We start from the raw sequence: 23,447 nt of genomic DNA, 5'->3' as shown, positions 1-23,447 counted from the left end.
CTTTCATACATTTTCTTTAATGTATTTTGATTTTAAAAAACACACCCACACAAAAGTACTATAGGAAATTTCAAAGTCAGTAAAATAAATAAAAATCTGTTCTTAGCTGCCTTATTGTATTTAGTTACTGAAAAATCTAATCCCAACATAGCACAGGATATCAGGGATTGAGTATTTATTATGAACTCCCTAAACTGAATGTTTGGATTAAATCATATATTTACTGGATTTAAATATTTTATGAATTTGTAAATATAGCCTTTAATCTTTTAATTTTCTCCTTTTCATGCATGTCATTTCCATTAATTTCTGAATAACTGAAACCTGCTTATTCTTTTTTCTAACTTGCCTTACATAGTCTCTTCTCCTTTCTTGTTGTCTCCCTGCCTTCTGTCTGTTTGCTCTGTGAACACTCAGGCGTTAGAGAGGCAGAAAGAGTTCTTTGATTCCATAAGGAGTGAGCGGGATGACCTCAGAGATGAGGTGGTTGTGCTGAAGGAACAACTGAAGGTATGCCATAAGAACAGAAGAAACTCTTGTTGCTAAAGCAATTAAGTAATCAGTTGCTGGTTTCTCTTCTGGTGCACTGGACAGAAAAGCTGGTTTCAGCTGTCCAGCCCTGATGAGCCGTATGTACATGTTCCTCTCATTCATTTCAAGAATTTGCTTCTTACCTATCTCTTCTGTGGTTGTTGGTACTCCTAATATATTATAGTGAATATAGGCAAGGGGCTGTTGTCCAAGGAACATTTCAGATATTGGGCAACAGAGTTACTTTAAAAAGGTGATCAGATCTGTTCTGTCAGAACTTTGAACAAGGCACATTCTCATTGCTTTTGTTATGAAGCAACCACTGCTCAAAATATAAAGGGGCAAGAATGTTCAGCCAATTGTATTGTTTGAATACCAGACTTTTAAAATGTTTCTTCCTTATACACAGAAACATGGAATAATCCCAAATTTGGAAGTAGCCACCAATGGAGAGGCTTTAGATGGTCTCAATAATGAAGGATACTCAGATTCTACCAAGGTTACTCCAGGGGCGACTCAGACCTTACAGACAGTTGGGGATGGGACACTAGGTAAGTGCTCACACTCCACTAGAGCAGTGATACTCAGACTGTGGTTTGTGAGCTGCAAATGGCCCTCCAATGCGTCTCCTGCAGCTCTTTGCAGCACGTGATATTAAAATGCGGGATGCTTTTACTAAGTTATTAATCAATTAAGTTATCAACTTGCAGTGTTTAAATATGAATAGTACAATAGTAAATTAAACAATGAATTCACACTACTGTGTCTCTTGTGGGTAATGCTGATTACTAATTTGGCTCCTGAACCACTGAGGTCTGAGTATCACTGCACTAGACTTTTCCATCTGTCTAATCATAATTCATTCACTTTTTTTGCTTGGAGATTGAGCATTCATTATTTAGACAATTAACCAATCACGCAGCTTCTTGAATCACCTCCTATGCCTTTTTCTGCTTATTGATTAGGGTTGCTTCACTTCAAGCATATCATGACATTTTTCTGTACCTGCAAAAGGAGATTTTACTGTATATTCCCTTTATTCTGCACCCTGAGAAAATAAATGGTCATGACACAAGTATAAATACAAGATGAGTAGCAGCTTATTTAGCTTAATATTAAAACCTGAATTTAGGAATGTCCTCAACAATCCTACTGTTGCTTTGATTATTTTCTCTAACACAAAGAATTAAGCTGAGAGAGAACCAGAATAAGAGCATTTGAATTCATATATGTAAATTTAGTATACAAATTCTGTAACTAATATATTATTTGAGAACATAAATGTCTGCTGAACAATAGTTCAGTGTGCTGTTGCAAGACATTTTAACATTTGAATTCTTAATATCTAGTACTGTTAAGTATAAAGCAATTTATATTGCTGGAAATTTTATAACAATGATATGCCCAGCAGTGTGTACAGGAAGTATACATTATGTATGTGTGTCCTCAGACAAGGAGGAATCTAATTGGTTGGCAAAGATTCTGACTTTGGTGCAATTATGATTTATAGTCAGAATCTGAACTCATTAGCTATTGAACTTTCCACTGTCTCATTATGCTCATGGAAGAGGAGAAAATACTGGATGTTTACTACTAAATTGAAATACTAGCAAATCTCAACAGGCAGCCAACCATTTAACTGGAAGTGAGAGTTTTCTCAGATATAGCTGTTGGCAGCTTTTTCTCATTCCATGGGTGAAAACAATTTGAAACAACAAAAACAGGATATGAGAACATTTATAAGTTGTATCTAAAACTCTAGTCTGTTTTAATGTATTCTGATTCTATGGAAACAGGTACGTCATAGGAACAAAAGCTAATACCTGACATTGAGTGCTGGTTAACACCTGCTTTTTTGCTCCTAAAGTGCTGCAAATTGGAAGAAAAGTTATATTTTTAAACAATACTTGGGAAGAAATATTGTCCCTTTTGGATGGAGTGCCTGGAGGAAGCGCTAAATAACTGAGCTTCAACCTTGTGTGTTATGTCTGATATCCGTGCATTCAAAACATTTGCCTGCCAATCAGATCCCATCTTCTATAACACTCATTATACACACTTGTTTATAAAATAGTGTCTGTTTTTTAAGTCAATAGCTATAAAATATTGCTGAGTATTAGGTAAGTTACTTGGTTGTAATGCCATCAAACAAACACAGCTTGGCAATAATAATACAGTATAGAGCAATGTGAGGGTTAAAAATATGGTGATAGCTTGTACTTGTTGGCAGCAAAAAAACCCACTACCTTTGTCTCATAATCTTAAATCTGCGAGTTTTGTTACATTACTATTAATAAACTGCACTGCTTGAAAAATGTTCATCTCATTTATGAAAGCTGTACTTCATACAGCTTCAACTAGAGAAATCTTTAACTTATCTGATGCCAGAATCGGATACAATTCTTGCTTTTGGGAAAGCGGGGGGTTCACTGATCAGAGAATTTACTAATTCAATTGCTGCTTTGCCTCACGTAATTGGCAAAAGCTGATCTTTTATTAACCGATTCTTTTAATTCATTTTCTCTTTTGGGTTTTAAGTGGGGAGGTAAGTGTTACATGTTTAACAAATTTAAATAGTCACCCCTTGGTGTAGTCCCTTCAACTTTCTCAATGGTCTTTTAGGCAGAGCCAATGAAGTGGAGATGAAAGATGAGATTTTGGAGGATATGGGGAAAAGAGAAATCTTGCAGAATACTGAGCATGAGGAACACAAAGAGGAGTCTGAGGAGCGGGAAATTGTAAAGGAGATAAAGACATTGCATGCTGATGAAAATACAGAGGCAGAGAAAACCGTGGAAGACAATGATGTCACATCAACAGTGATGTTAAGTAGTGGACGTGAGGAACAAATTCAAAGCCATACAGAACATGTTTCAGGAAATGTTTCTTCCACTGAAAATAGTGATGTAATTGAGTTGAGAAAGGAAACAGAATCAGGAGATGATAGCTTAGAAGCCCAACAGTCTGGTAGTAAGGAATCTGAACATAGTAGTGATTTAAATCACTTGACTAATGAGAATTGGGAAACGGGTACACTGAAAAGTCAGGGTATTGAGACTCCTCAGGGAAGACCTACTGACTTAAACACAGAGCACGAATCTGAAAGACTTGCACAAGAGCAGAAAATAACACAAGAGGATTTTACAATTTGCCAGCGAGAAGGCAGTAGTGAAATATTTCAGGAAGCTCTTGATTTTGTGGCTAGCAGCCATGCGTCAGCTTCTGATCAGTCAGGATCACCAGAAGATGCAAGAGCAGGTACAGGTATTAAAGAATCACATATGGAGGCTCAAACTGAAAGTCTCTATCAAGCAGAAGAAAGCACTGAAAATGAGGTTATGAGTAGCTTGGAGAAACAGCTTGATGAAGGGTGCATAGAGAGAACAATTGGTAAAGGAGAGGGTGGTAAAAATGACAGTGATACAGCTGAAGAAGAAAATAAGACTGGAAATACAGTTCAGAGTCAGGGAAGGAAAGAAGTAGATTCTGTGGAAGAGGAGGGAGAAACAGCATGTGCAAGTGAGGTCACACCAGATACAATTGTAAAAGAACAAAAAACAGATGAAACACATACTCTATCCACTTTTTCAAAAAATGATCTGATATTTGCAGAAGAGGAAGGAAATATGCAAGATGAGGCAGAGAATGAGAAGAATATTGCTGAGAGGGGACAAACAAAAGACACAGGAAAGATGGAAGAAGTAACAGGCATGTTGGACATAAAACCAGATTCTGAAAACAAAAGGGTGAAAGAGGAACCACCTCTGGTACCCCTAGATGAATTTGCAGAGGTAAAAGAGGGTGTATCGCATCAGACAGAGCAGGACCAAGATGTCATGAAAGAAATTCAATCCCAAGAAACCATTTTAGTTACTAGTCCCAGCGATCATGAAATTGAGGAGTCAAACACAGAAACGTGGGATGAATCTAGGAAAGGAAAGGAAAGTAGAAGTGAGTTGATGGAAGATGAGAGAACACAGGTAGAAACCCAAACAATTAAGTGCAGTGAAGAAGTAAAGAATAATCCAATACAAGAAAAAGATAAGACTGTAGAAAATGAAATGCAGAAAGTAGTTAAAGAAGAGGAAGATGAATCTAGACAGGAATTGACTCAAGATGTCAGTGTAATTATTGAAGAGAAAGTTGATGATAAAGAGGCATCAGTGGAAAGTAGCAAGAAGCTGGATCTTACAGACCAGCAGCATGATAGATCTGTTTCTGATGATAGTTCATTGCAGAAAATCACAGAACTGTCACAGCAATTTAATGAATCCCTTGAAGGCAACACAAAGGAAATGGAAATTCAGAAAACTGTGTTAGATGATGCATGTCAACTTAGCAGAAAAGAAAGGGATACAAAACAGATGGGAAATGGGAATGAGGAAGATGAGAATAAAGGAATAGAAGAGCAGAACGAATTACAAGAAGTTAAGAAACAGGAAGTTGTTCCAGATTTTGAGGAAGATGCTGATTACATCAAGACACAGAAAGCAGAGCTGGATGAGAAGTCTAATGAACAAGTTGAGGTGGAGGGTCAAGAGGAGGAAATAGTGGAAGATGACGGTGAAAAATTTGATTTTGATGATGATTTAGGGCTGATATTAAAAACTCCCGGAAAGCATGATGCTGAGAAAGTTAATACACAAACGTTGGAGGAAGTTAGGGGAAAGGAAATAGTCACAGAAACTGCCAAAACAGAAAAAGGTGAAAAGGAGGAAACTCATCAAAGCAGAACACAGAGTGTAGAGAATGAGGGCATGGTTACTGAAGGCAATGCTAGTATCCAGCAGGAAAAAGAAAAGGAAGCTGAAGAAGCTGGTCATTTGCAAACTGATACCTCTCGGTCTGCAGCTCCAGAAAAAGCATGTGATCTGGTGGAAGACGAAACTGAAAATGAAACCGTGTTAGACAGCAATAATATGGAAAAAATAGCTGATGAATATTCATCAGAACAGGAGTTAGGAAACTTAGGCAACACTAGGGATGAAAGCAAAGACGATATGCAAGCTAGTAGACGGGGCAAGGGTAGATCTAAAGAAGATTGTATGATATCATGAGTTCAAAATCAAGGACCCAAATAAGTTACATATTATTAGATCAGTTTCAATACAAAAATGCATTTTGCACAATAAATCAGACTTTAGAAATATTCTTTAAATTTCTCTATATGCAAGTCTCATAGTACAATGTCAATCTATATATGTGGACATCCATCCAAGTTATTTACTGCGATACATGTCCACCAGAGATTAAACATGTAGATTTGTTTTTAATCTCTCAGGTTTCATATTTTATCACCAAAAGAACAAGCAGCACAAATGTATGTTCAGATTCACGTCTAGTTAAAATGCCTTTAAGGCAGATATCTCCTACCAAGGGACCTTAAATATTGCTCTTATTTTCTAGACTAGTTTTAAGCAAATTAGATATTTTGAATGTACTTAAATACCTGCCAGAGAGTTCTGTTAGGTACATCACCATTTTATGGTAACTATCATAAAGCAACTCTCAAGCATTACAGCACTGTACTAATATCCAAACTTCTTTGTGAATACCTACAGGTTCAGGAACCAAATATAACAGCTAAAAATAAAAACAACATATAAACCTACTTTGTGTATGATTTTAGTATGAACACATTCCAGAGCATGGTATACAAGATAAACACACAAAATGCCAAAATATTAGTTAGGTCACTGTGAATCTGCTTAGTCTGCACACTTTGAAAGAACAGTATAGAGTTTAAGAAAGTAAAACATAAATGTTTTGACCTGTTAGTCTTCTGAAAGGAATAAGTATATATGTTTACTTAATCTAGGCACTTTGCACCAGAATAAGCCTTCTACATCATGTCTCACATGTACTTTTTTTTTTTTTAGGATTGTTTTGGTACACATGCTAATGTGTGTGTAGATTTTCTGTCAAGTACATTTTCTTGCAAAGTTAATAGTATGAAAAAATATCTATTTTTCTTAGAGGAAAGTTTGTTTAAATTGCATTGTCTTTTTTGCAAAAATATGGTTATGAAAGAATGTTTTCTTATCTCTGAATATACTTTTTCCTTCCTCCTTGCCAGGATGAAGTCAATTTTGAATGTCTTAATCTTTTTGAATGTCTTAATCAGATAATTGGTATTGCTCTTTATGTACTAGTGCCCATATAGCCAAACCTGCCTTTTTGAAAATACCTCTCAACAGCTAGATTGCTTGTGATAGCCTGAATATAAACTGTATTTATAAACTGAGATTTATGTCTTATTTGCAAATTTTCCCAAACCAGCTGGGAATAAATGTGGTTTTTGCAAAAGGAAACATTCTTTTAAACTTGTGTTAAGCAATGAAAATGAAAAGGGGATGCAGACTCAAGCTTTTGGGCGGTCTATAGCAAGATATTGCTTGTATTGCTGTTACAAAATTAGTAGAGTGCAAATACATTGAAAAGATTCAAGATGTATATCACAAATGTATTGAGCTGTATATAATTGAAATAAACTTATTTTATACTTTAAAATACCTGTCCAGAGCACTGCATAAAATTCAGTCTAAACTGATACGAGATTCTAAAAGCTTTTTTTGGTAAAAAGGCATTGCAGAGTGGCCTCTCAAACACTTTATGTATTGTAATTTTTCTAAATGTCTAACTTCTTATTGACCATTTTCCTCCATGCTCATTATAGGTAGTAGAACTGATGTGATTTAATTCTGCTAAGAAACCTTGACCTCCACATCCCAGGAACTTAATATGACATTCCATGAGTCAGTAATTTTAAACCTACAGTGCTTTTTACATGGCTTCCTTTCTGACACTGTGATGGCAGCTTTGGTGCAGTTTCTATGAAAATGTGCAGTCCTTAAGATTGAGGACAATAAATGTTAATATTGGAATATAATCATTACACTATTAATCTGATGACCTGCAACAGGTCTTCAAAGCACCTCTTACTGTATAGTACAGTTAACTAGTATGAAGATTTTTTCATTGCTTGAATCTCAAATGGAATATAAATAAATGTGCTCACTAGACTTTGTCAATAATTAGAAAGTCATTTATAGTTAGATATGTGTTAATGATGCCTAATCCATTGAAGCATATACCAGCACTTGGTATGTCTGGAGACAACTTGTTCATAAGGAGAAATGTAATTTAAATACTTCTGACATAATTAAGGGCAAGTTAATATTAGTTTTTCATTAATATTTCAGTTTATTTTCCTCTGAAGCATGTGCACATCTTTAAGAATTTTTTTAGAACATTAGTACAGGGCCAGGGAAACCGATACAATTATGACTCATTTAATGACTTGGTCATATTGTCTTCTATTTTTCCAAATTTGGGCACTCTCTACACTGGATATTGGCCATGATTTCAGCATTCAGTGGCCAGCCATCAGTGTAGCAAAGTTTTTACTGGTGCAGCTACATCCATGACTGGCCACCAATTGCTGAAATCAGGTCAAATACCCAGTGTAGACAAGGCCTCTGAGTTCTTAGGTTATTTTCCGATGTGAATCTCCACTCATTGTGTATGCATGCCTTGGGTTATGTGCACTGCATGAGTGTGGTTCCATGCAGGCAAATCATCTTGAAAAGAACCACAGATAATAGGGCAAAAATGTTACTTACCAGTCCTCGAAGATTACATAGATAGCACCCAGCAAAATGTGCACTGTTATTTAGGAAATATGACTTCCCAGTATGTGTTTATGTAATAATGCCAAAGGTTAGAAAGTATGCAACTGAAAATCAGATTATTTGGTGTAATAATTCCATAGTACATAACAGCTCAAGCTTATAGCTACAACTTCTTTTAGCTGTGGAGGTCCCCATGTCAATCCCATATGATGGCAGCTGTCACAGACTGACAAAGTAATCGGATGGTTTAATTATAGTGGACTGAATCATCCTTCAGTCAACAAAAGCACAAATTTATGGAGTAAACTCATTGACTCTTTAATGAAATTCTGTAGTTTCTTTGTATGTGGGGCTATTAAGTGATCAGAGCTAGCCTTTGGGGCCCTCCGAAGCCAGTGGCCAGTGGCTCCAGTTTATCTGGGTATCTAGCATGGCAGTGCTATTCTCAGCTTTCATATAAAAAAAAATAAGTTCCTAGTACTCTTCTTTCTAAAACTAGCCTTGAAAATTAGACTCTGAATTTTTCCTAAAGATTCATGGTTTAATTGCAGTCGTCCCCCCCCCCCCCCCCACACCTTTCAGCTGCCACGCTGGCCTTTCGGGTACACATAACCCATGGTTTGGGGATGGTCCCAATCCCAAATCAGTTCACAGGTCTGGGGGAGCAATACTGCCCATGCTGCTGCTGATGGCACTAGGACTCCTGCAAGTTCTCCCACTTGGTTTCTTGCAACTGACCAGCTATGTTGCTGGGCAGCCACAACTGAGATAGTTGAATAGCGTGAGACACCGCATAGGTTAAACATGGGATGGAGAGCAAAGGTATCTTGTATCCATGTCTCAGCTCTGGCATGCCATACAGATGCCTTAGTCAAATCCCAAACTCTGTTTTAGTTTTTGCCATCAGCAAAATGGGGATACACTGTACCCCGTAAAGTAGGTAATTAGCTACCACATATAAAAGGCACCGTAGAATGGAGTTATACTCCTACTGCCCCTCAGACACTTGGCTTGTTAAAAAACCGTAACATTTCAAAATAAAAATATAGTGGGTTTTTCTTCACAGACCCCAGTACAGGCTCCTCTTCTATGCGTGTGACGAAGGGTGGAAAGGGGAGAACCTAAAGAACTCTTTTTTTACACACACACACACACACACACACACACACACACACACACACACACACACACACCCCTTTTGTTTTATTTATACCTAGAAGAACCATTTCACTTGCCCTCCCCCAGATCCTCACACCTGCACAAGACTCGTGATTGAAGTAGACAGAAGTCCATTATGTTGTGGGGAGTGGTGTGAAAACCTGCTTTGCAAATGTCCCAAAAAATGCAATGGGTAGCTCTAAAAATAACTATGATAATTAAGTGCTTCTATTCTGGACACTGCAGATATATTTCAAACACAAAGGGCATATGTGTACCATACTGTAAATACTGTGGTAGTAGTGTAATAATTATGTGTATATATGTGTGCATGGTTAATTTATCTTCCAGAATTAAATGGACCATTTGGCAGGTGGGGCTAACTTTAAAATGGAACGTTCTGTCCTATATTAAACCTCATTCTTTAGCAGTTTGCTTTCTGGGTCATCTTCTGATGTTTGACTTCCAACCCTCTCTCCAGCCTTGCAGTACTTTTCCTTGCTCTTCTGTTCTTTGGCTTTGTTTCCATTTTTCTTCTATTTTCCTTCTTTAAGCAGGGTATTCTGCTCTCCACCTCCCTTTGCTTTTTGGCCACTGTATATGCACATGCACATGTGTTTCAAACCAAGTTATTTATTTTGCAGGACTTACCACAACGTGTCATATGTGGGTAGTCGTCCCTCCCTCCCTTCCTCTCCACCCCCACTTTCAGTTTCATATCAGGAAAGTTTTGCTTTCCAAAGAAAGTATACAAAATATGGTTTCACATCGATGCCTGGCTACCACAAAGACGGGTGTTCTTGAAATTTCCTGTGTCCTGTCCATTTCTTGGGCAGTTCTGAATGCTGAATGCTTTCATATAGTAGATGTACAATGTTGCTGAACTGTCATGTTACTTATGATATGTGTGTTTGTTGTATCAGACACCACAGATAAAAAGGTGCAATTTCATAATCTTAGAATGACCTCTCTTTGTGATTATAGGCACCCCACAGTGATGAGTTACTGCATTATCTCGAGTTACCATTGTTAGTTGTAGATTTGCCATATATAGAGGCTTCCATTTAAAAAGTCAACATTTTCTCATTTACCATATACCGGTAATCTCCGATGCCACAGTTATTTCCTGTGTTAAGTATAATATGTCAACAAAGAAAAAGGGTAATAATTTAGTGATGACCTTTTCCATATACAAGATCTAAAAAGGCCTACTATCTTCATATAAAGAATTCAAAACATACAGTGTAGGTCTCTTTACACAAATTATATCCTTAGGAATATTTTCAGTAAAATCTATAACTGATTGTGAGTTGTCAATTGCAAACTCTAAGAAATGCAAGAACTCTTTTTCCTGAATGAACTTCTGATGTTGGCAGTTAACTTAGTAGGCCAGATCCTGATGTGGTAGTTGAGTGTTCAGCACCTATATGGTTGGCTCTATGTAGCTGACTGCCTATCTGTAAGGAGTGCTGTGGGAGGGTAGCTGTGTTGGTTGCAGGGTAATAGAGAGACAAGGTGGCAGAGGTAATATATTTTACTGGACCAACTTCTGTTTACTCTGTCTCTCTCTCTGTAGGGAGGACAAAGTAATATAGATGCTCTACAGAATAAGTATAAAACAAAACACTGAGCAGCTTGTAAAAAGGAAAATTCTGTTGGTCAAATTCAGCTGCTCTAAAGGAATACATTTTTCAATGTATTTTGTTCAGTATAAAGGTAAAATCAACTTGGCGGTAACGTAGCTCCATGGTTCATAAAATCACTTGTTGCATAAAACATATGGCACCTGCTGAAATGTTTCCCTTTGCCTCAAAGGAAAGAGACGAGTGTTTGTTTGTTTACTTCAGTTTTCTTTTCTTAAAATTATCTTTTTAATTCTGCAAAACAGTATGCTCGCTCTTTTTTGTATACTGATCCCTGTTGCTTCAAAATTCAGGTCTAACACAGCAAATTGTCTAAGCTAACAATCTCCCATTTATATTCGACCTGAAGGACTAAAATGGAGAGAACCACTTCACCAGACTTTATTTCTTAAAAAAAAAAAAAAAAAAAAAAAAAAATCACAGGCAAATGTTTTACTAGAGATAATGAAAGAAAATGTTGTAGCCAAGCTACTTAGTTGCAAAGATTTTAGTTAAGATTTTAAAATGTTAACGATTACGATTAATAATACGATTAGCAATGATTGCAGGTGTGTATAATCTCTTGTTAATGATATTAAATTTTAAAGATTTGTGAGATTTTTGTGTTGCAGTTGTGTTTGACCCTAGAGTTCTTGCATGCTAACCTAAAATAGAAGATTAGCCTGTTTGCATGCAGCTGGGTGCTGCTACTGAAGTGACAAGCATGCTCAGTGAGAATGACATAACTTCCTTTGGCTGAAACCCCTTCCCAGTCCTGTCTGTGACCTCATTTCCTGTGGTACGTGCATAACTACCTTCATCATTAGTTTCACTAACCTTCACAATTCTTTCTTTGATTAAATATACACCCTGAAAGATGTAATTTAACTAAATCAGCACTGAGTTCTCTCTCTTCTCTTTCAGACAGACTGAAAAAGCTCATTGGTGAACGAGAATCCTTGCTAGAACAGGTAATTAACATATTTCAGTATTGCTGGATGCCTGGTAAAGCAACATGGTGAGGAGGAGATTTACAAGAGAACAAAATACTCCTATAACATAAAGAGCATAGGCGATAATGCCCAACAAAGCATAGCAGCTGTTGCTGGAAATGCTGCTGCTATTGCTTCCCTTCCTGTGTTCAGTGTTTTTATTCCACAGGAACTGGGTTCAGCTTTGTACACTGGAGATATATTTATGGGGATGGGTATAAGGCAGATTTCTGCCAAAAACAGTCATACACGGGAAAGGACACACTCAAAAACAATCCTCATAAAAAACTTCATCAGGATTTTGAATGGGGGATTCTCTCTTCTCTTCCCCCCTCCCCCCCAATGGTCTAGTTGCATGTGTTACAGGGCTAACTGCACTGTAGACCCCTCCTGGTCTCTTCAAGGGTGCCCCATTCAGGTCTCTGGCCTCACGCAGCCACCTTTCTTGGGGTGCAATCATGCTTTTCTCCGACTCAGACTAGGCCTTGCACTGCAGTCCCCAAAGTTAACCATGATTATCTCAACAGGCAGTTCTGCTTTCTCGGGATGCAATGATGGTGATAAACAGTGACCAGACAGCCTTCTTAAAGCAAAGTGCTTAGAACAAAAACATTCCAGAGAAAACAGCCCTTTGAACAGTAAACAGTCTGCATGCTGGCCTGTCTTTGCATAAGGCTTATCATTAAGACTACCATTTTGTCATGGATATTTTTAGTAAAAGTCACGGGCAAAAAACAAAAAATCATGGAAGCAGTGATGTGTCCTGGCTGGGAGCTGCAGGATCCCAGTGGCTGGGAGGGGCCCCCCCCGCAGGTCTGTCCCCCCCACTACCTTGCAGGGCTTGGAGCTGATGGGGGGGTCCCCCTTGCTACCCACGGAGGCAGGGGAGCTATGGGGGGAAAGGGGACCTGCTAGTGATGGAGGCTGGGGAACTGTGGGGGGCCTCCCCCAGCTGCTGAGCAGCTGGGGCCCCTGGGTGCTGCAGGAGGCCCTGCCCTTGGCCACTGACCAGCTTCAGGGTCCATCTGCTGCTGGCGACGAAGCTGTGGTGGGGCCCCAGCTGCTTCTGGTGGGTGGCAGCTGGGCAGCTCGGGTTGCAGCTGTCAGTTGCAGGGGGTCCTGCCACTTCCGTGACTTCCAGGACCTCCATGACATAATCTTAGCCTTCTGTGAATGTGGGGGAAGCCCTACTTCATATTCCCTCTGTCTCCTTGGATAGCTGCTGACAATCTTTTTGTTTCACAACGTACAGTTTAGAAGGAAAAATGCAATAGGAATACAATAGCTGGGTAAATGATAGCCAAATTATTGATGGTGAAACTATACATCATAAAATTCCAAGATAGTATAAAGATTCCTATCAGTTATTCTCTTGAGACCTTTGGGACTATTATAATTGTTCACCTGCATTAACTCATGTTGTAAAAAATCTGACTTTCTTTAATTTGCATGTAGAGTATAAACTTCATTACCAAAAACTCTGTCCCCTCAATGTTACGTACTAGTTCTACTCTAGAATCTATACCCTGTTTCCCAAATAATTTCCCATGTTAAACAGTGCTGCAAAGGAATTTGTAGGAGACTATTTTATGACAAACATATATTGTGAGACAGATGATTTAAGTATGACCATTCCTTCTGGCCAACTGAACTTTCGTGGGGGGCAGTCTGTAGATTGATTTGGACCACTCTCTGTAGAGACACTGAAATTAATGAATTATTTTGGGACTTTCAGATTAAAACACTAAAAGGACAACTGGAAGAGAAGCAGAAGAATGACAAGATGGAGAATATGCAGTCTGAAGATGAAGTTCTTGAGAATGGGACAGATATGCACATGATTGATCTCCAAAGTAAACTTAATTTCCATTTTAAGAGTAAACTGCTATGTGCGGTATATTGGTTTACTCTTGAATTCTGAGTCTCTCTCACTTACAGGTTATCTTGTCTATCCACTTGTTCAATTCATTCTTGTTACATTGATAGAATTTTCAGTGCAATGGGCAGGTAGATAAGATTCTACAGTAGGTGCAGGAGGGGGGTGTCCTTAGCGTTTCAGTTTCCGCTTTCAAGACTATGCTGCACAGAAACCTCCCTTGTATTATCAAGTAGGGCTGAGTGGGGGCTCCCTTCACACTACCAATTCTACTCTTAGAATTGTCAAGTGATGTGATCTGAATCGCTCCCTGCTAACAGGGACTGGAGTGTCTATGCGTACCAGCTTGCATGTATAAGGGAACTTTACAGAGTATTTCATGGCAAAGCACAGAGCATGAACCACCTGCCCACTAGCCAGCCCCACAAAGTAATAATGCAACATTTTAAAGCTCCAGCATTTTATGTACTGGAGCCCTGTCCAGATTGTTCCTACATTTCTGATAATAGATTTGTAATTTTTTTAGGAGATGCCAACAGACAGATCAGTGACCTCAAATTTAAACTTGCAAAGTCTGAACAAGAGATAACAACTCTGGAGCAGAATGTAAGTTTGCACATGGAGAGTGCGTGATCAGCTAAGAAATACAGTTCCATGATAAACTAAGGCTATGTCTACACTGCCTGACAGGTCAGACTACGGGGGTGTGAATAACAGTGCGCACCAAAGTGCTGTAACTCCCCTGTCTGGACACTGCAGGCACAAACTAAAAGGTTCTAGTTCGCACTAAAGTATACTTCTGGGGGAATTCTGCACCAGAAAATTAAAAATTCTGCGCATGATATTTTAAAATTCTGTATATTTTATTTGTCAAAATAACACAATATAATCGTGCCAATTTCAATTATTTTGGTAATTTATTTCAAAATGCCTATTTGTCAGCAAGCATGTCTGCAATACAGACAACAAAAAAAGATTCCCCCACAAGTAGAGAGTTAAAGAAATCCCTTCAACAACCCAGTTACTGTTTTTCTGTTTGTGCTTTTGTTGGATGTGTCACGTGCCAGCTGGGCACATCTTGAGAGAAAACTCTGCCCCTGAGGTCTTTTAGTTGCTTCTCTTTTTTTCGCCCTGCTCCCGTAGGATTACCATATAGAGGTTTCCAAATAGAGGATACTGCTGGGGGGGGGGGAGTGGGAGGTGGAGCTGGAGGGGGTACAGTTAGGGAGTGCTGGAGGTGGTATTTGGGGATGCTGGAGAGGTCTGTAGGAGAGTATATTTGGGGATGCTAGGAGAGTATATTTGGGGGGCGTTAGAGAGAGCTGCGTGGGGCCTCCCAGCCCAGACACCCATACCCCCTCCCCACAGAACCCAGCCACGGGGCCAGACACCCGCACTCCCAGAGTCCAGGGACGTAGAGGGAGAAACAGCATGATGCTGAGTCCTGGGCACATACGGAGTTTCCTGCACACTGCCTCCTTCCTTCAGGGTATGCTGGGAACTCTCCAGCTCCCCCTTCTCTTGGCAGTGTTCTCTATTTGCGAGCTTGGGAGCCAGGCTTTGTGGGGTCCAGCAGCCTCTATGGGCGGCCAGCAACTCTGCAGTGCAAATTCTAAGGGGAAAAATGAAATTCTGTGCAAATTCTGCATTGCACAGTGGTGCAGCATTCCCCCAGGAGTAAAGTAGTCTTGTTTGAAAAGGACTACATTAACGCGAACTATGAACCTTTCAGTTAGTACCTGCAGCATCGACATGGGGGAGTTACAGTGCAACAATTTGGTGTGCACTGCTATTCACACCCTGTAGTCCAAACTCTGAGGCAGTGTAGGCAAACCTTTAGTCTTGTTTGCTGTAAGAAGCTTTGAAGAAAGGATTGTTAGGGAGTCAGAGCGATCTAATTGTGTTCACACAGAGTGGAAATACTTTCATTTACGTATCAGAAATATTATTCTATAAATGTAGAGTTCAAAACAACAATCAACTTCAAGGATCTATATTAACACCATTTTGAAAATACAAGAACACTTTAGAATGTGGTTATATCCAGATGCCTGCAGTACTTGACTGGCTGGAGGCAAATGATGTAGGTACAAGTCTGCATAACATAGTTTGGTGTCACTGCTCATTATTCCTTTTGTCCTGCATAAGTCAGCCACACAGTTATTCTTCAGGAGGAAAGAATGGCCCTACTTAGTCACTGGTTGTAGAGAAGTTTGCCCTGTTTAACTTTCAGTGTAGGTAAGTTATGTTTTTTTGAATACATTGAAGCATTTCCCCATATCGTTGGTAGAGTATTAGAGAAAAATATGGACAAGCAACCTGGAGTTACCAGTAACTGACATCTCTGTGGCATAGTTTATTTCTCAGAACATGCCCTTCATTCTAATAAGAACACAGTGTAGACTCCCAACTTCACTGGGTTGCCAAAGGAAAGACAGGATTAGAAGTTATTTTACCTATATAGAATTCTTAATGGTATACTTGCTTTTTAACCTTAGGTAATACGGTTGGAAGGTCAAGTAGCTCGATACAAATGTGCTGCTGAAAATGCTGAAAAAATAGAAGATGAATTGAAAGCTGAGAAACGCAAACTCCAAAGAGAGGTAATTTACTGTTACAACATTATAGACAAGCAAATTCCATTTCTACAGAGGAGAAGCAGACACATCTCTGAAAGCTGTTTTCTCCAATAGTTGCCTCATTCTTGGGTTACTGCAAGGTACTTTTGTGTTGGTCCTGTTAGTCGTGCTGAAGGATGTGGCCAGAATCTTCCCACTCTTAGATCTGGTTAGTGCAAACACAACTGTGACAACTCACAATAGCACATTTCCCCTGTAACTGACTCTCAGGAAACGTCATCCTTAATGCCTAGCATCTCTCTCTGACTTGGTGCTACTGACTAGACTGGAGCTCTCATATCCCAGAGTTGTATCCTTCAGTACAGTTCTACTTCAGTGACAAAGTATCATTTACAAGTGTCAAATCCAAAATGTTCATTTCAGTCAGAATACCTAAGACTTGAGTAATTGGTGTTTGTACTATAAAAACTGTTACAAGTGTTGGCATACATGTCCTTTAACTAACTTCATTAAGAATCAGTTCTCAATTACAGCTTCTGTTTTTGTACTTTCAGATATTTGACCGTAATGAGATGTGTAAATGAGAAAGGAGTGGGAAGCTGGGAATACTGGCAAGGGGGTATCAGAGGTCATGTTTCGTTATTTAATCACAATGACACAGAATCAACAATAAAGGACATAGCAAATAGGTCACACAAGCAACTTTACATGTTTGGCAGAAGTCTAAATTTTATATCAACATTTTCAAATTTTGGTGCTTAAAGTCAAGCACTTAAATTGATTGACATTGCAGCTACTGAACTAGTCTTCCTTGCTTGTTGTTTTGATCATGTCCCTCAATGGGCTCCCCATACATGATCACTTCAAATTTAAACATCTTGTCATCACCTTCAAAGTTCTGTATAATTCTGCCCCTTCTACTTGTCTTTTGTCAAGCTTCATATTGTCCACCCCTCCAGTCCACCGCTACTCCAGCCCTTGTCTGCTCATTTGTCAGGTTTACACAATAACCTCTGTGTCACCTTCATTGTGGCCCTTTCTGCATGTTGCAGCCTCACTGATCTCATCCACAGTGTCCCTACTCTATCAACATAAGGCCTTCTTAAAAGACCCATTTCCTCCATGCTGCCTATAATGAATCAATGACTTTATTACTTGCTTATTGATGTTCCTGTTCCTTTTCCCCAAAGCACTCTCTACTTCTGTTCTTATAGTGTGAGACCACTGGACCAGAAACTATCCTTCATGAGTGTTTGGGAAGTTGGTGCTACCATAACTATATAGTAAGCAAAAGTAATAATGTTCAGGCACCTAAGTAAATGGCCTGAATTTCAGAGGTGCTGAACACGTACTATTCCTCTTGGAGTTTGCACTGACTTGAGAGAGAATGAGGTTTGCTCAGCACCTCTGAAATTCAAGCTATTTAATTGGTGTGACATTCCCCAGGGTAGAATGTGGAGAGTTGAACAGCAGTGTCCCCTTAACTCTAGCCTGGGGTGCCTTTTACGCAGCTGTGCTGTCAGAACATCCATTCTTGGCCTGCTCACACAGCCTTCGGCGTGCAAATTCACTCCCAGCTAAATACATGTGCACTCTGACCAGTCACTAATGAATTACATATAGGGCGACACCTACAAATTTAGTCCCAGACTTTTCACCAGAAATGTGCGTCTTGTGCTGTCCAACACACTACTGAACAATTCAAACTCATAGAAAGTCCATCATTGCATCAAAGGAAAAGGCTAAGGGCTTATCCCAAAAAGAGTTTCCCACGCACTTCAATCCAAACACACTGGTTAAGATACAACAATAAGCTAAGTTTAACTACAGAAAGATAGAATTTAAGTGATTACAAGTGATAATGAATAAAGTTGGAATTTAATTACAAAAGAAAATAAAAGAATAAGCAAGCTAATACCTAACTTAAAAAGCTAACTGAACTTAAAAGCAAAGGTTTTGTCTTACCATACACTGTTGTAAATTTCACAGGCTAGGTCTCCTTGCAGCCCTGGACCACTCCCTCCTTAGCTCAGTTCTTTGAGATTCATTATGTTATGAGCAGAGAAATGGGAAAAGGAGAGGTGAAGTCAAGCATTCTCTTCCCCCTTTATAACTTAATTTCTTGTGCTAGAAATGGCCTTGCTGAGTCGTGGTGACAGTCTGTTGTGAAAATGAGGTTTGAAATGTTCCTGTGATGCAATGTAAATTGCTTATTCATGCCTTTCCTCTCCCTGCCCCCTCTCACCCCCACCCCGGTGGGAGAAAGGTCACATGAGTATCTGATTGTTTCTAACACCTGGCTGGGGCCAGTGTCTCTTTGTCTTTGAAAAACTGGTTTGTGGGTGTTACCCAGAATTGCAACATATTTCAGTAACTATCATAGAGTAGAATCTCATAACTTTACACATAGTGTTGCTACTCATATTTCAATGGAATAATAATGTTCAGCAGATTATGACTTTTCAAATGATAACTCACAAGGCATACTTTGTACAAAAATTATCAGTGTCTTGTAAAAGGGATGACCATAATATTATAGACCACTTGGATTCAGAATCTGAGGCATGTTAGTTTGAAAAAATGTCTTATGAATAACATACACTGTGTGGCTTTCAAAGTAATGGTGCAGGCAGTTGCTTAATTTGTCAGAACTTATTGAAAATCTGTCAGGACCTTCTGCTTGTTCTTTTAGTGAGGTTGCAGCAATATGGAATTCAGAATAGAATTAGTGTTAAGACACCCAAGCCACATTCTTTAGGAAAGGAAAAACATTTCAAAAGCTAGTGATGGCTTTTCCTTTGCTTCTTCCTTTCAGCTTCGCTCAGCATTGGATAAAACTGAAGAGCTTGAAGTTAGCAATGGCCATCTAGTGAAACGGCTGGAGAAGATGAAGGCCAATCGAAGTGCTTTACTATCTCAGCAATAATAGCCAGCCTTCACTGAAAACTACTACTTGATGGAATGAGAACAACATTGGAGAAGCTTGTCTTTTGCTGTTTGGGATGCTTTATCATCATGCCTCCAGAGAACAAAAAAATCCCCAAACACGTGCAGTCATTTGCTATATGCCACCAAACTGTGGTTCTCTCTACGCAGATTCAATCCTGCTGCACTATATACATAGGAGTAGCTGATCCAAATGGCTGTGCCTGTAGATGTCTTTCCACTCTGTATGTTTGGTACATTTGCAGTACAGTACCTGTATACCATTTAACAATCACACCGGTCATCGTGTTAGTTCTTCATCCTGAAAGGCACAGCAGCCATTTTTTTGCCATTTAAAATGGTGTTAAAAATAAAGATTAAACTGGGACTTGACTTTTGTCTTGCTGAAATTTGGGGGGGCGGGGCGGCGGGAAAGCTGTAATTTTTGGACTTCTCATGGCAGTATCTGAAATTTAGTGACTACAGTAGTATATTCATAGTAGCCTGTTGATTAACAAAACACTGTGGAACCACAAGCCATTACAAAGCGAAACTCCTTCAGTGGAAACCATGGAAGATGATGGTCTTGGAAGCAAAAGTGACCTTAAATGACTTTGCCAATAAAACGAAGGTGATTGGAAGGATTTTTTCACCAGTTCAATCATAAGACTATTTTATTTCAGGGTGAATAGGCAATAGCTTCACTGAATTACAGCTTTTTATGTGTATTATTTAATCCCTATATTTGGAATTGAAGTAAACTACTTCTTTTAAAGGATGTAATAATGTTGCATAAATAAACCAGAGTAAGGCCATGTTTTAAAAAAGGTGGATTGCATTTAAGTCATTTCACTACAGTTGTCAAAGCAAATATAATTGATTTAAACAAAATGAGTGAAGGGTTCTTCTACATCAGGAATCACCTAGCAGTACTTGAGCTGTTAGGAATCTGTGTGCTTCTACAAAAGATACACCAGTCTAATTTTTGATAAGTAGCTGAGAAGTAAAAGAAGCACTTTAGAATACATTGCTACATACATTTTTCTACAAGTTCTGTAATTGCAAAACTGTTCCTGGGGTCTTTTATAAAACACTTTTCTACTGGAAAAAGAAAACATAACTAATTAAAATATCCCAGGCAGTTTTCACAATCTAGTGACTCACAGTTAGCATTACAGCTCTGCTTCATTAGAACAGATTTATAATGTTGAATTCAAAGCAGTTATCTGAGAAATAAAGCCCAGCAATTTGTCCCCCATCCAGAGAAATTTTGTAGTACATAAGGAATGCAGATGATTATTGTACAAAACTCCCAAAGACTCTGTTCCAGATATAAGATTAGATATCTCTTCAACAGAAATAATTTTGCGTGAATGCTGACTGTTCCAGAATCCCTTCACTTCTGTTGCTTGCCACCTACTTGCCAAATTCAGGGTCAAGAGGCCAAATTTCTCCTTAACCTCAGTTTTAGGTTTCTGGTCCACATACTATTCTTGCTTCTCCCTCCATATTTAGAAGTTAGAATACAGGATGCTGCTGTTGTCCACTAAAGGAAGTATTGCTTATCTCTATGCTTAATTCCCACCAAAGGTCAGAAAAAATGTTAACTGAATGTGGTTTCTCTGGCTAGAGAAGGAACACTCCTCATTCCATCTGAATGAATTCAGGCATCTGGCTTACCATCAGTGGGGAAGGAGTAGGTCAGTGTTTTGGAAGAGGGAGTTGGGAGGAGGAGACTTCTGTGGTCCTAGAGAAATCAGAGAAATGTAGGGCTGGAAGGGCCCTCAAGAGGCCATACCCCTGCACTAAGGCAGGATTTAAGTATACCTAGACCATAATTTCTTGCCCTACTCAATCGGATATAGAGCTGTATAGTGGGTAAAAGGACTCTCTTAAATGAAATCTCCACCTCCAACTGAACTTTTAGGCAAGACTCTTCAGATGCAGAGCCAGGTTTCTTGCTGAATACGTCAAACTAGATGTAGAAACCAGATTTGCAACTACCTGTGACTTTTATAATTTCTGGTGTATAGAGCCTCTAGTGTCTACAAAATACAATGAAGTTTTTTTATTAAAATAAACATACCATAGTATTTTATTAAAGGATTAAGTTGTGTGATTGATTGCCGCTTGGCATCTCTTCTTGTGGTAGCGGTGAAAATACTGTCTTGTGGCAAAAATCAGGAGAAAAATCGGTAACAGTAAAGGTTGGGCCAAAAAATTAAAACAAATACTTTGTTCATCAGGAAGTGCTGTGATTTTTTTTTAAAGGAACTTTCATCTTGCATCCATATGCATTAATCTCTTATCACAGAAGTCAAATCCAAATTTCATAACCTGGATGCTTATGCCTCTAAGAAATCTTTCAGTGTGATAAACTAGCTTTATACTCAAACATAATTTTTGTTCCCTTTGAATCTCCGTATGATCTAGGTTTAATTGCAGTGGAAAAATATCAATTGGTTGTAGCACATTGTTTTCCTATGAAGAATGCACACTAACAGGGCTTTAAATGGGAGTAACAACGTTTGCTCCGACTGCTCCAAGCCAGTGCATCTGGTTGGAGTTCAAGGGTATGTCTACACTGCAGCGGGAAGTGAGCCTCCTAACCCAGACAGAAACACCTGCTGGAGCTAGTGTGCTAAAAATAGCTGTATGAACATGTGGCTTCGGCGGTAGCTCGGGCTCTTAACCTTACCCTCTTCGTCTGAGCTTGGGTGGCCTGAGGCTCTATCACAGCTGCAACATCCACACTTATTTTTAGCATGCTAGCTCCAGCCGAGCTAGTGTGAATCTGTCTGCCCGGACTGGCAGATGTGCTCTCAGTTGCAGTGTGGACACAGACCTGCTGACTTCCCTGGGACTCCATGTGGCAGCTCATTGCAGAATCAGAATGAATGTTCCAATAATTTATATTTAAATTTGCTGTCCTTTGATTTGTTTTGAAATGTTTAATTTTATTGTATTAAAAAACTATGGCACGTGTTAACTTAAATGGTTTTTAAAATCAATTCTTCTGTTAAGAAAAACAAGCACATATAGACCTGAACTGATCTGGAGATCCATAAGCAGAAACTGATGTTACTTACTTGGGCATTTTTATGGAGGGGTTTATCATGATAAATGTCTGTATTGGAAAATGTAGGCTTTTCTTCTTTAACTAGACGAACAGATTACAGTAACATAAGAGTTTATTTCAATTTAAATTAAAATGTACATTTATAAGGGTTTCTATCTCTGAATGTAAATATAAAACATGTAAAATGCTAGCTCTCCTACAGACCACTGCAATGAGAACTGTAGTTTTTATTTTAAGTAGATTGAACTATGGTGATAACCAGGGTTCAAACTTGCCATAAATAGGTTTGAAGGTGTCAGTCCAGTCCTTTATAGATGCTTGTTCACCACCGTACAGTGAGGCACATTTGGCAATCTTGAGCTTGGGAAATACCCAGAATTAGAACAACATTGATTCTGCTGGATGAACTAAACTAGTAGTGTGGTGCAGTGTCTGGTATAATCACTTACTTATCACATTCTGTATATAAGCCACCACTCACTTTTCCTTTTCATTCAAAAGGGTCCTGTATAGACATCGAGGTAATTTTTATTCACCAAAATCTTGTAAACTTCGTATTTTCATCTTGCTGTGGCCATACAGGTATCCCAATTTACCTATATACAGTTTTAAAATGTACTAACTGGAAAATGCAGTATTTGCCTTTTTCCCTTCCTCTGACAGTATTTCTCCATTGGTATATATTTTTCTCCATTATAGCCAACTAATAGCATTAAACCAGTATGAGGTCCTAATGCCAGTAAGTCTCTTCCTATTTTAGCTTGATGTCTTTCTCATGAGATTAGGGATATACGGGTAAGGCACAATTTTATTGGACACACACTTGCTTCAAGAGTAATGTAAAGGGCAGGGCCAAAAAGTAGTGTGGCTTTAAATTTAGCATAATTTGCACTTAGGTAATTTATAGTATAAGAATGTATACAAATTACCATCATAACATCTTGTCTTGATAGTCATTGCTTTGAGTAAAATGCTTTATATTTTTAGTTTTCAGAGTAGCAGCCATGCTAGTCTGTATTCGCAAAAAGAAAAGGAGTACTTGTGGCACCTTAGA

General features: G+C 38.8%; 1 protein-coding gene across 29 annotated transcripts in view; it reads left to right on the top strand.

Annotated features, from left to right (window-relative positions):
• Window positions 1-22,813, top strand: part of LRRFIP1 (LRR binding FLII interacting protein 1) — a 200,537-nt gene extending 177,724 nt beyond the window's left edge. For 17 of the 29 annotated variants that reach the window (XM_043505721.1, XM_043505717.1, XM_043505716.1 and 14 more), the window contains 2 exons: window positions 941-1,082; window positions 3,154-7,041. In XM_043505721.1, coding sequence (XP_043361656.1) covers window positions 941-1,082; window positions 3,154-5,588 — 2,577 coding nt within the window. In that variant the 3' untranslated portion in view covers window positions 5,589-7,041. Of the gene's footprint in view, window positions 1-417; window positions 511-940; window positions 1,083-3,153; window positions 7,042-11,866; window positions 11,914-13,669; window positions 13,788-14,336; window positions 14,417-16,308; window positions 16,414-19,204 lie in introns of those variants that run through there. The other 12 variants (XM_043505714.1, XM_043505713.1, XM_043505709.1 and 9 more) reach the window with 3 other exon arrangements.
• The last annotated feature ends 634 nt before the right edge of the window (window positions 22,814-23,447 follow it).

This window comes from Dermochelys coriacea, chromosome 11 (assembly GCF_009764565.3).
Source record: "Dermochelys coriacea isolate rDerCor1 chromosome 11, rDerCor1.pri.v4, whole genome shotgun sequence".
In the NCBI taxonomy this organism is placed as follows: Eukaryota; Metazoa; Chordata; order Testudines; family Dermochelyidae; genus Dermochelys; species Dermochelys coriacea.
This window is presented reverse-complemented; position numbering and strand designations above follow the sequence as displayed.